The 12,191-nt window shown below is 44.9% G+C and overlaps 1 protein-coding gene across 2 annotated transcripts in view; it reads right to left on the reverse strand.

The window, feature by feature from the left end:
* Positions 1-12,191, reverse strand: part of lrch4 (leucine-rich repeats and calponin homology (CH) domain containing 4) — a 70,915-nt gene that overhangs the window by 18,392 nt on the left and 40,332 nt on the right. For both annotated transcript variants that reach the window (XM_034106128.2, XM_034106127.2), the window contains exons 3-5: positions 10,947-11,076; positions 9,024-9,129; positions 1,221-1,467 (exon numbers count right to left, since the gene is read on the reverse strand). In XM_034106128.2, the coding sequence (XP_033962019.1) occupies positions 1,221-1,467; positions 9,024-9,129; positions 10,947-11,076 (483 nt within the window). The remainder of the gene's footprint in view (positions 1-1,220; positions 1,468-9,023; positions 9,130-10,946; positions 11,077-12,191) is intronic.

Here is a 12,191-nt window from a genome sequence, read left to right on the forward strand (position 1 = left end):
TGATGTTCAGGTGTATATCAGTATGTAGTGTCTCTACTTTAAAGAGTCCTCTCCTGCTGATGTTCAGGTGTATATCAGTATGTAGTGTCTCTACTTTAAAGAGTCCTCTCCTGCTGATGTTCAGGTGTATATCAGTATGTAGTGTCTCTACTTTAAAGAGTCCTCTCCTGCTGATGTTCAGGTGTATATCAGTATGTAGTGTCTCTACTTTAAAGAGTCCTCTCCTGCTGATGTTCAGGTGTATATCAGTATGTAGTGTCTCTACTTTAAAGAGTCCTCTCCTGCTGATGTTCAGGTGTATATCAGTATGTAGTGTCTCTATTTTAAAGAGTCCTCTCCTGCTGATGTTCAGGTGTATATCAGTATGTAGTGTCTCTACTTTAAAGAGTCATCTCCTGCTGATGTTCAGGTGTATATCAGTATGTAGTGTCTCTACTTTAAAGAGTCCTCTCCTGCTGATGTTCAGGTGTATATCAGTATGTAGTGTCTCTACTTTAAAGAGTCCTCTCCTGCTGATGTTCAGGTGTATATCAGTGTGTAGTGTCTCTACTTTAAAGAGTCCTCTCCTGCTGATGTTCAGGTGTATATCAGTATGTAGTGTCTCTACTTTAAAGAGTCCTCTCCTGCTGATGTTCAGGTGTATATCAGTATGTAGTGTCTCTACTTTAAAGAGTTCTCTCCTCATGTTCAGGTGTATATCAGTGTGTAGTGTCTCTACACGTCTCCATGCGTTAATGTTCAAAAAGATCTTTATTGTTCTCATACTGCTGCAGCAGCTCTTTTCACCCTCTGTCTGAAACCAGAGCCCAGACTGCTCTGATTGGTTAGCTGGCCAGCTCTGTTGTGATTGGTCAACAGCTTAGAGATGTCCCGCCCCTTAGCCTTTAATGTACAATGTGTTGGAGCGCTAGCCAATAGAAGTGTGAGTGTTCCATAGTGATGTCACTATGGTCCGAAAGAAAACAAAGGAGTCCAATGGAGGTTTCATGTTAACCTGAAAAGCTAAAAGGGCCCCTCTGTTCTGTTGTATCTCTATATGTTGTTTGTAGCTGTAGTCCGGGTTCAGTGCCAGGACTATTTCTTGACAAGCAGTTTTTCCATCACGTTAGTACCACATCTCCAGCTTCATCCTTCCTGCTCCTCCCTAACCAGCTCCTTTTTTAATTGCCTTTCCTCTGCCTTCCACCTTTAGCTCCTCCCCCTCTCCTCGTCATCCTCACCAGCTGTTGAACCCGGTGGGCCTCAGGTGTCTCTCCAGCTCCTCTTGGTTTCTCTTGCAGGCCTCCATGTTGAGATACTTGAAGATGTGGTATTTTCCCTTGGAGCAGATCTGCGCCGGGGGCATCTGCAGCGGGTTGTTGTCCAGCAGGACGGTCTGCAGGTGCCGCAGGTGGCGGTAGCACAGGGGCACATGGGAAATGCGGTTGCAGGACACATCGAGCCGGACCAGAGGGAGCTCGGATATTTCTGGATGGTACAGAAATACGGAATCAGTCAGTCTCATTGGGGCTTGAAATTGGTGATCCTTAACAAAACATATATACATATGGATGTTATATAAACGACATTTTTTATCAACCACATGTCAAAGGCCAGCGTCATTTCATCTTAATTCTTATGCTGCGTTCACATCGGACGCGATGCGAATATTCGCTTCGCTCTAATCGCTCCTATCGCATCGCTCTAGTCTAATGGTGCGTTCACACCGGACGCGATGCCAATATTTGCTTCGCTCTAAACGCTCGAGTTTCACCGCGGCTGCCAGGTGTGTTTACTCGCATCATTCAAACAAGACGCGCTGGCTCGGGAGCTACAACTACAACAAAATGAACATATTTTACCGTGATTAAATTGTAACACACGTTTCTAAATGATGCCGAAGTAACAACAAACTGATACCGGTTAGTAAAAACCATGAATTAATGCTTTGACAATTCTGCAGACAGACGGCAGGCGGAAAACCTTTTTAAAAAGCTTGTTTTCTGAATGGAGATTGGGTCGAACAGGCTAAGCTAACGTTGTAGTGTGCAACTCGATTTTGACAAGAAAGCAACTGGAGACTTCTAGAATTGTGTGAGTAACATTCTGTCTTTAGACTTCTCTGTTTCAGTGTGTGCGCTCTGTATCAATGCTCTGTAGTTGATCTGACTGACATTGTGATTTTAAATCTCAAAACCGCTACAGTATCTGTCAGGCAGAAACTTGACAGGTAATTTGACTGTAAACCTTAAAACTGAACTAACTGACTGGTAGGGTTAACTTTGATTTAAACAGTTGTAGAATACTAAGAGCTTTATTGAGTAGGTGTAACTGTATTAAGGGTTAAACTCATAACTTTATAACTTAGGGTTTCATGTAATTGACTTAAAAGACAATAACGAGTCAGGAGGAAGCCAGTCTCGATTTCCTTTTGAGGGCCACCAGCTGCAGAGAGTTAACTAATTAAAGGGACGTGGCCCCACAGCTGTGAGAACTCAGCAATCAGGTGTCCATTTTAGGTAGCACTTTCCTGGAGCGTCAGCTTCAGCGTCAGACAGGCTAAGACCGGCAAAGACATTGGAGTCCTGCGGGAGTAAGACTGGCAAAGACATTGGAGTCCTGCGGGAGTCACGAGGGTGGCAAAGAGGAGGCAAATCCTACTTTGATTGAGCCAAGTGTCGCTGGTGTTTTATTTTATTTGGTTGTTTAGCCCCTCATGCTATAATCATGTGTGTTTTCTCCATTCCTGTCTATGTGTCTTCTCGCAATTATCACTGGCCCCGTGTATCTCGTAATCGCTATAACCGGCCTGCTCTCGTCTATCCCACGTGCTCCACTGAGATCCAACATCTAGTTTCAGGCGGCCTGTGGAACTGCCAGTCAGCTGTTCCTAAAGCTGACTTCATCTCTGGCTCCGCCTCCCTGCAGACTCTGGATTTACTTGCTCTCACTGAGACCTGGATTACTCCATCCAACACATCCACCCCAGCAGCTCTCTCCACAGCATATTCCTTCTCCCATACACCCAGACCCACTGGCAGAGGAGGTGGCACTGGTCTCCTGCTCTCTCCCAAATGGAGCTTTTCCCTCTTCAAGCTACCTAACTTCACTCCTTCCACCTTTGAATTCCATGCCGTCACAGTAACCCATCCTATACAATGAACCATTGTTGTTCTCTACCGTCCACCAGGCGCCTTGGGGGACTTCTTGGAGGAATTAGATCATCTCCTCTCACACATCCCTGAAACTGGTCCTCCCGCTGTACTTCTCGGAGACTTCAACCTCCAGACGGGGAAGATAGACGAACTAATATCTCTGTTAACCGCCTTTGCTTTCTCACTGTCTCCGTCCCCACCAACTTATAAAGCTGGCAATGTCCTTGATCTCATATTCTCAAGGAACTGCTCTACTTCTAACCTCTCTGTAAACCCGCTCCACACCTCGGATCACCTCTTCATTTCATTCTCTCTACCCCTTTCCAAACATAACAAACTAATCTCTTCTCATCCTGCATCTGTCCGCCGTAACCTCCGTTCCCTCTCCCCCCTTACCTCATCGGTGCTCTCAGCCCTCCCTTCCTCTGACTCGTTCCAACTCTTGCCTCCAAACTCTGCTGCAGAAACTCTCCTCTCTACTCTCTCATCCTCTCTGGACTCTCTCTGTCCTCTCACATCTCGGCAGGCTCGTCAGTCCCCTCCTGCTCCCTGGCTAAATGACGCACTGCGTGCTAATAGAACCGTCCTTCGGGCAGCAGAGCGGAAACGGTGGAAATCCAAACACCGTGACGACCTCCTAACCTATCAGGCTCTCCTCTCCTCTTTCTCTGCTTCGATCTCTCAGGCAAAAAGCACTTTCTTTCAAGATAAGATCCAATCTTCCTATTCCAATCCCAAAAAACTATTTTCCATCTTCTCCACCCTCTTGGACCCTCCCAAAGCCCTTCCCCCTCCTCCCTTCAGTCAAGCGACTTTGTTAACCACTTTGAAAAAAAGGTTGATGATATTCGCTCTTCTTTTTCTGACTCACCGCTGGGTCACCAGACCCTCCTTCCACCCACACACTAACCTCCTTCTCCCCTCTCTCTCCAAGTGAGGTTCTTACCCTCATTACCTCTGCCCGCCCTACCACCTGTCCTCTGGACCCTATCCCTTCAAACCTCCTTCAGACTATCGCTCCTGATATTCTACCGTTTCTAACCCATTTCATCAACACTTCTCTAACTTCTGGTCACTTTCCAAACAGTCTCAAGGAGGCAAGAGTAAACCCTCTCCTAAAGAAACCCACTCTCAACCCGTCTGATGTTATAAACTACAGGCCTGTCTCTCTCCTCCCGTTCCTGTCTAAAACACTTGAACGCGCTGTCTTTAGACAACTCTCCTGTTATCTCCATCAGAACAACCTTCTGGATCCGCACCAGTCTGGTTTCAAGGCAGGTCACTCCACAGAAACTGCCCTCCTTGCTGTCTCTGAGGAACTGCACACGGCTAAAGCAGCCTCCCTCTCCTCTGTCATCATCCTATTGGACCTGTCTGCTGCATTCGACACGGTGAACCATCAGATCCTCCTTCGCACTCTCCAAGAACTTGGAGTTTCAGGCTCTGCACTTTCCCTCCTCACCTCATACCTCAAAGACCGTACCTACAGGGTTACTTTGAGAGGGTCCGAGTCCGACCCTTGTCAATTAACTACAGGGGTCCCTCAGGGCTCTGTTCTTGGTCCCCTCCTCTTCTCCTTGTACACAAACTCGCTCGGATCAGTCATTAGCCCGCATGGTTTTTCATACCACTGCTACGCTGACAACACCCAATTAATTCTGTCCTTTCCCCGCTCAGAGACCCAGGTCGTCGCACGCATCTCTGCTTGTCTAGCTGACATCTCTCAGTGGATGTCTGATCATCACCTCAAGCTCAACCTTGACAAAACTGAACTGCTTTTCCTTCCGGGAAAAGATTGTCCCACTCTTGACCTGACTATCAACATCTGCACCTCTGTTGTTTCCCCGACCCAGACTGCAAGGAATCTGGGTGTGACCCTAGATAACAACCTGTCCTTCACTGCAAATATCGCTGCTACAACCCGCTGCTGCAGATACACGCTCTACAACATCAGGAGGATACGTCCCCAGCTGACCCAGAAAGCGACGCAGGTTCTGGTCCAGGCTCTCGTCACCTCACGCCTAGACTACTGCAACTCCCTCCTGGCTGGTCTACCTGCATGTGCCATCCGACCTCTGCAGTTCATCCAGAATGCAGCGGCTCGCCTGGTCTTCAACCTTCCTAAATTCTCCCACACCACGCCGCTCCTCGGCTCCCTCCACTGGCTTCCGGTAACTGCTAGAATCCACTTCAAGACAATGGTACTTGCGTATATGAAGTGCCATTAAAAAAAAAGGGGGGGGGGGGGGGGGGGTGAAGAGCTCGATGCTCGTGAACTGTCAACAGGAGGGCGGGGGAGCCTCGCTGCGGGGAAGCAGTGTGTGAAGCAGTGTGTGGACCTGTCAGCGCAACTTTCATTGGGAATGCTCCGATCGCCGATCCGATCGAGTGGGCGGGGCCTATGGGGATCTTCCATTTAAAGTGATGTTTAAAACTCAGTTAATGAGGCTCATTCACTGGCCCTTCCACGAACAACAGCCAACATAATTATTACATTCAAATGAAGTAGTAGTAATGAAGCATTTGATACTATCGACCATGATATCCTATTGCAAAGACTAGAGCACTTAGTTGGCATACAGGGAACTGCTTTAGGCTGGTTTAGGTCCTATCTATCTGAACGCTCTCAGTTTGTACGTGTCAACGATGAATCTTCCACGCAAACCAAAGTTAGCCATGGAGTGCCACAGGGCTCAGTGCTCGGACCTATTTTGTTCACATTATATATGCTTCCGTTAGGCAATATTATAAGGAATCATTCTGTAAACTTTCATTGTTATGCGGATGATACTCAACTATATTTATCAATCAAGCCTGATGAAATTAATCATCTAAATAAAATTCAAGACTGCCTTAAGGACTTAAAAACGTGGATGACCTTAAACTTTTTGATGTTAAACATAACCAAAACTGAAGTTATTGTACTTGGCCCGAAGAATCTACGAAACAAATTATCTAAAGACATACTAACTATGGATGGCATTAATTTGGCCTCCAGTGAGACTGTAAGGAATCTTGGTGTTATATTTGATCAGGATGTATCCTTTAACGCCCACATACAATCAATTTCAAGGACCGCCTACTTCAATCTACGTAACATTGCAAAAATCAGGCATATCTTGCCTCAAAACGATGCAGAGAAACTAGTCCATGCATTTGTTACTTCTAGGCTGGATTATTGTAACTCTTTATTATCAGGGAGTACCAAGAAGTCAGTCAAGTCGCTTCAGCTGATTCAAAATGCTGCAGCTCGTGTACTAACCAGAGTTAGGAAAAGGGACCACATTACTCCAGTTCTGGCTGCCTTACACTGGCTCCCTATAGAACACAGGATAGAATTTAAAATTCTTCTTCTCGCCTACAAAGCCCTTAATGGGCAGGCGCCATCTTACCTTAAAGAACTCATTATACCCTACTGGCCTACTAGGGCATTGCGTTCCAAGAATGCAGGGTTGTTGGTTGTTCCTAGAGTCTCTAAAAGTACAATGGGAGCCAGAGCCTTTTCTTATCAAGCTCCACATTTGTGGAATCAGCTTCCAGTTTGTGTTCGGGCGGCAGACACCCTATCCGTTTTTAAGAGTGCGCTTAAGACCTTCCTTTTTGATAAAGCTTATAGTTAGGGCTGATTAGATTCAGCCCCTAGTTTTGCTGATATAGGCTTAGTTTGTCGGGGGACATCTTACTTCTTCCTTCTCTCTGTCTCTACCTGTGTACTCTCATGTTCCGATTAACCCAGCTTCCCCACATGTCTTTCTTTTTGGTGTCTATATACGCTGGGATCCGGAGACATGGGTGATCCTGCGGTCCTGTGTCCTGGATCGCGAGCCCTGGATCTTGAGTCGTGGCTGTGGTCCTGGATCATCGGTCCTGATGGATATCCTCGTGGATTCATCTTCCTATTATACACACATGCATTTCCAAACATTTGGACTACCTATGTTGCAAATGTATTATCTTTTCAATTTATACACGGCATCTATTGCACGTCTGTCCGTCCTGGGAGAGGGATCCCTCCTCTGTTGCTCTCCCTGAGGTTTCTCCCATGTTCCCTTTAAACTGGGTTTTCTTCGGAAGTTTTTCCTTGTACGATGTGAGGGTCTAAGGACAGAGGGTGTCGTATTGTCATACTGATATTCTGTACACACTGTGAAGACCACTGAGACAAATGTAACATTTGTGATATTGGGCTATATAAATAAACATTGATTGATTGAAGTACATTTTTCAAGTTTACATTAACTTTGGATAATAACACGGGAGAGATGAGCGGAAGCGCTCTCTTTTCCTCTCTCCCTCTCTCTCCTGAAAGCCTGTCAGTATCTCATGCAGCTCACTGATCCAGTAATGAGTGACCCGACAGTGAAGAATAAATATATTTATAACTAGTTCCAGGGGTAGGCCTAGATAAAATAGCTATGTGTGTTAGGTCTAACTCTTGTGTGTTGCTCCACTCAGCGGTCCGTCACAGCGGGCGGAGATGCAGGATTTCTGCTTCACACACGTTGCATTCCGCTATTTTATTGTCATTTTCAGACACCTTAAAATAATGCCAGAAAAAAAAGCCATTTTGGCGAGCTTGTTTTGCCACGCACAGAGAAAAGTGTCATGTATTTTACATCATGCGATCGGCTCTCGCGATCGGCATTTTTAGAGAGCACTGATCGATCGGTGGAGGGTGAGTATCGGCCGATATCGATCGCCACGCAAAAACGGCGGCATTTGTACAGCTCGCACCGCGTCCACCACTTCATGCTCGCCGTCGGAGAAAATTCGCGTCTGTCCGCGTCTCTGCATTGACTTTACATGTAATCACGCCGACCCCCAAACATCGCATCGCGTCCGGTGTGAACGCAGCATTACTTTTACATTTGCACACATTGCCAATAAAATGAAAATGTTAGCACTTTATTTGTAATTGCAACTTCCTATAGTTTTTTGACTGTCAGCTGCAAATATTCAGCAACTCCTTCACAGATGTTTCAAATTAAAAGCGTCATTTCCTGCAAGGATGTTTGAGGTGGAAAACCTACAGGAAGTGTTGAGTTTTATTGACGGTAGCTGAACAGCAATCAGGGAAAACAAGCAAAGCGGGGAAATGAGAAATAATGTTTGATGTCAGAAAGTGAGTATCACATGACTCATGTCATGTTTGCTGATGGAATAACATCTGTTCAAATGTTCATCTTCATGACCTTCCATACGAGCTGTCAAAATAATGGCCTTTACGTTTAGTTTTTTTACCCCACCTTTATACATGTTTAAGTCCAGCTAACTTTAACAGGAAAGGTCATTTTCCAAAACTAAATCAATCAAATGCCGGGTCAGATAGGTCCACCATATTAACGACTCGAACACCAGTCAGAGATGGACCGGCTACTTTTAACAGTTGTGGCCAAGTTTGAATTTAGAAAAAGGAGGTGCCAGTCCACTTGAAGTCTGTGTACTTTCAAAAGTGTATTCCTTTACATTTCCTCCTAATGAGCCAGAGAATGAGGCACTAATTGTGTAAGGGCCATTAGTCAGTAAGTCGGAAGTTGGTCAATACTTCTACATGGAAATAATCCATAGCTCAAAACAATGATGCAATGATCCTTTACATTAGCATCCATTATGGTTTGATCAGGGTGTTGGAGATACTTTGCAGGCTTAGGGGAGCTCAGTGGATAAAAGATTGTTATAATATTCTACATTTATAGATGATATATCGATGAGTCTTTTCAAATCACTCCGTGGGGACTGGACAAAGACATTGCTGAGGTTTCTGGGGTCAGTTGAGCAGGCATTTAGAAAAGCTGTCCTGGTGCAATATGAGCTGAGATGATCAAACTGGGTTTATTGTGGGAAAGAGAAACGTAAAGGAGGTCAAAGGATGTTCCAATGAGTCTCTACCTTCAGGCAGAGTGGTGAGCTGGTTCCTCCTCAGGTTCAGATCCCTCAGAGACTCCAGCTGTCCGAGCTCTGCTGGCAAACCCTGCAGCTCATTGCAGCTCACATCCTGAGAGACAAGCACACAGACAATATTCAATTCAAGGCTTTATTGTCATCTGGACATTAGCTACAGTGTAAATATAGCAATGAAAAACTGAAGTCACAGGCCGTTTCTCAATGTCGAGTACACCTGCTGCAGAGCCACTATTTCAAGGATACTACGTCATCGAGTGGCGCCGAATGCTGGGCATTTAACATGCATTCAAACAGTCCTTCGGGGGCACTCGATGACGTCGTATACTTGAAATAGTGGCTCTGCAGCAGGTTTACTCGACATTGAGAAACGGCCACAGGCTCCTCCAACAATGCAACATATATATTTCCAAAACTGACCACCATGTTTAATACGTGTCTTTTTAAAAGTCTATGACCCACAAATACTGTGTACTGTGATGTTAAAGACAGTTGAGAAAGTGCTGCGTGGCCATAGCAACAGGCAAAGAGAAAACATGGCTGCCGAAAGAGGAGCGATTATGCCAACAGTGTGGAGGAACTGCTTTGGAAACAGAGCAGCACTTCCTGAATTCAAACCCTGCATGGACAGAATTCTTACCAAAATTCAATAATGGGCATCCTCAATTATTTTTAAAAAAGATTTAAAAAATCTGACCAGGTGAAATGAAAGAAGTCTGTCTGCCACAACATGAGTCAGAATGACTGAGCCCCAGCCCTCACAACTCTTATTTCTATTATTTTATGCATTTTCCCATTAGCATTATCTTGCACTATAATCAATAGCTCACCCAATCTTTTTGTAAGTTAATTTTCTAGTTCATGTTTAAAAAGTATATGGTGAAGAAGAAAACTTAACAGTACATTACAAATGTATATTTATGTATAGATGACGTAATAGTACGAAGCTTTGGCAATACTGTATGTCATTATGGTCATGCTAACAAAGCTATTTGAATCGGAGGAATCCTAGAAATTGGTGTGTGTGTGTGTGTGTGTCAGGGTTTCCGCTAGGATTTTTTCTCGCCGGTCAAATGTCCGGGCAGAATTTATTTTACCGGACTAATTTGAAACTTACCGGTCATATTTCAATAATAATAATAATAGTTGTGTAGCAGAGTTTCCGTTAGCAGGTAATTACCGGACTATGAGCAGATATGCTTCAGTTTAAAACTCAGTTCACGGGGCTCATTTTTATATTGCTTCAGTTTATAATCGTAACAGATCGAAAAATTCAGATTCATTTTTCAATAAATGATTCCACAAACAACAAACAACATAATTATTACATTCAAACAAACTACTTGTAGTAGATAACGTACATTATTCAGAAGTTTACATCAACTTTGAATAATAACACGGGAGAAACGGATCCTCTCTTTTCCCCTCTCCCTCCCTCTCTCCCTCTCTCTCTCTCTCTCTCTCTCTCCCTCTCTCCCTCTCTCTCCTGACAGCCCATCAGTTTCTCATGCAGCTCCTGCAGCTCGCTAAACAGAGGGCGGGGCTTCAGGTGATCATGCAGAGCTGCGTGTCTCGGTCAGACTCAGCAGCTGATCTGATCTCTCTCTCGCTCCGGTTACACTTCACTCGCGTTTATGTCCATATCGATCAGATCCAGCTCTCCTGATCGGCCTTTATAGAGAGCACCGATCAAACTATTAAGAGTGAATATCGGCCGATAATGACCGGCGGCCGATCGATCGGAGCCTCCCTAATTATTACCAGACATTTTGACCGTCAGGTTTTGAATTTACCGTTTTTTTATAAATGTTACCAGCTAAAAACCGGTAATTACCGGCTAACGGAAACCCTGGTGTGTGTGTGTGTGTGTGTGTGTGTGTGTGTGTGTGTGTGCGCGCGCATGAATCATACCAGCTGCCGGAGGTGTGTGAGGGAGTATATGGAGGCAGGTAGTGAACACAGCTTGTTGTTGCTCACTATGAGCACTCGCAGGAGGGGAAGCTGAAACACCGATGGGGGTAAACTGGACAGAAGATTACGACTGTGGAGGAAAACACACACACACACACACACACACACACACACACACACACACACACACACACACACACACACACACACACACACACACACACACACACACACACACACACACACACACACACACACACACACACACACACACACACACACACACACACACACACACACACACACACACACACACACACACACACACACACACACACACACACACACACACACACACACACACACACACACACACACACACACACACACACACACACACACACACACACACACACACACACACACACACTGAGTTTCAAAGATGTGATCACTGATACATTCTTTGAGTTAGATTAATAACAATGCAGACAAGTGAAAACAATGTGTTACAGTGAGAATATACAGTAGCTGGCCTATGAACAATGTGCAGCTACATATCATCTTTTCAAACATTTTATTCAGTATATTTGCACTCTTGCTGCCTGTATGAATAGCCACCGTCTCCTAGCAACAGTAACATTATAGTATGGAGGAGTGTCGGTGTAGGCGTGTAGTTGTAAGAAGGTTTTACAGGATGTGTGCGGCCTCCCTTCATCTCAGCATAAACAAACACTGAAGTTCAAACAGCTGCACTTTAAAAGGGCGTCTACGATCTGCTAACTGAGAAGCGATGCAAAGTGCTCACTGTCGGAGCTTGAAGAGAAACTTTTTAAAGGATCATTACAACGATCTACAATTTGGAATTATCATGAATTTAAAAGACCCACTTACTGGTTAAACTTTGACCTTTTCCACAGCTGAGTGCAAACTGTGCAAAACAAGATCTTCACAATCATTTGGGCGCACTCCTTTTCATCTTTTCCAAATAAATGGACCGGTAACTCCATTAGAGGGAAATGCTGGATAATAAACTCCATAACTTCATGGGTTCTTTCTATGTTATGTACACTTGACTTGGTGAAGTCTGGTGCACTTTGCGAATGATCACCCATCCAAACCAGTTTGTAACTGCAGCTAATAGAAACGACGTGTGAATCTTTGAAAACATGACCAAAGTCGTAAGGAACGCAAATGATTTTCTTTAAGCGGAGTTGTCCAGACTGGCGGCGATGGAGCCATCAGTGT

This window comes from Pseudochaenichthys georgianus, chromosome 18 (assembly GCF_902827115.2).
Source record: "Pseudochaenichthys georgianus chromosome 18, fPseGeo1.2, whole genome shotgun sequence".
NCBI classification, from domain to species: domain Eukaryota; kingdom Metazoa; phylum Chordata; class Actinopteri; order Perciformes; family Channichthyidae; genus Pseudochaenichthys; species Pseudochaenichthys georgianus.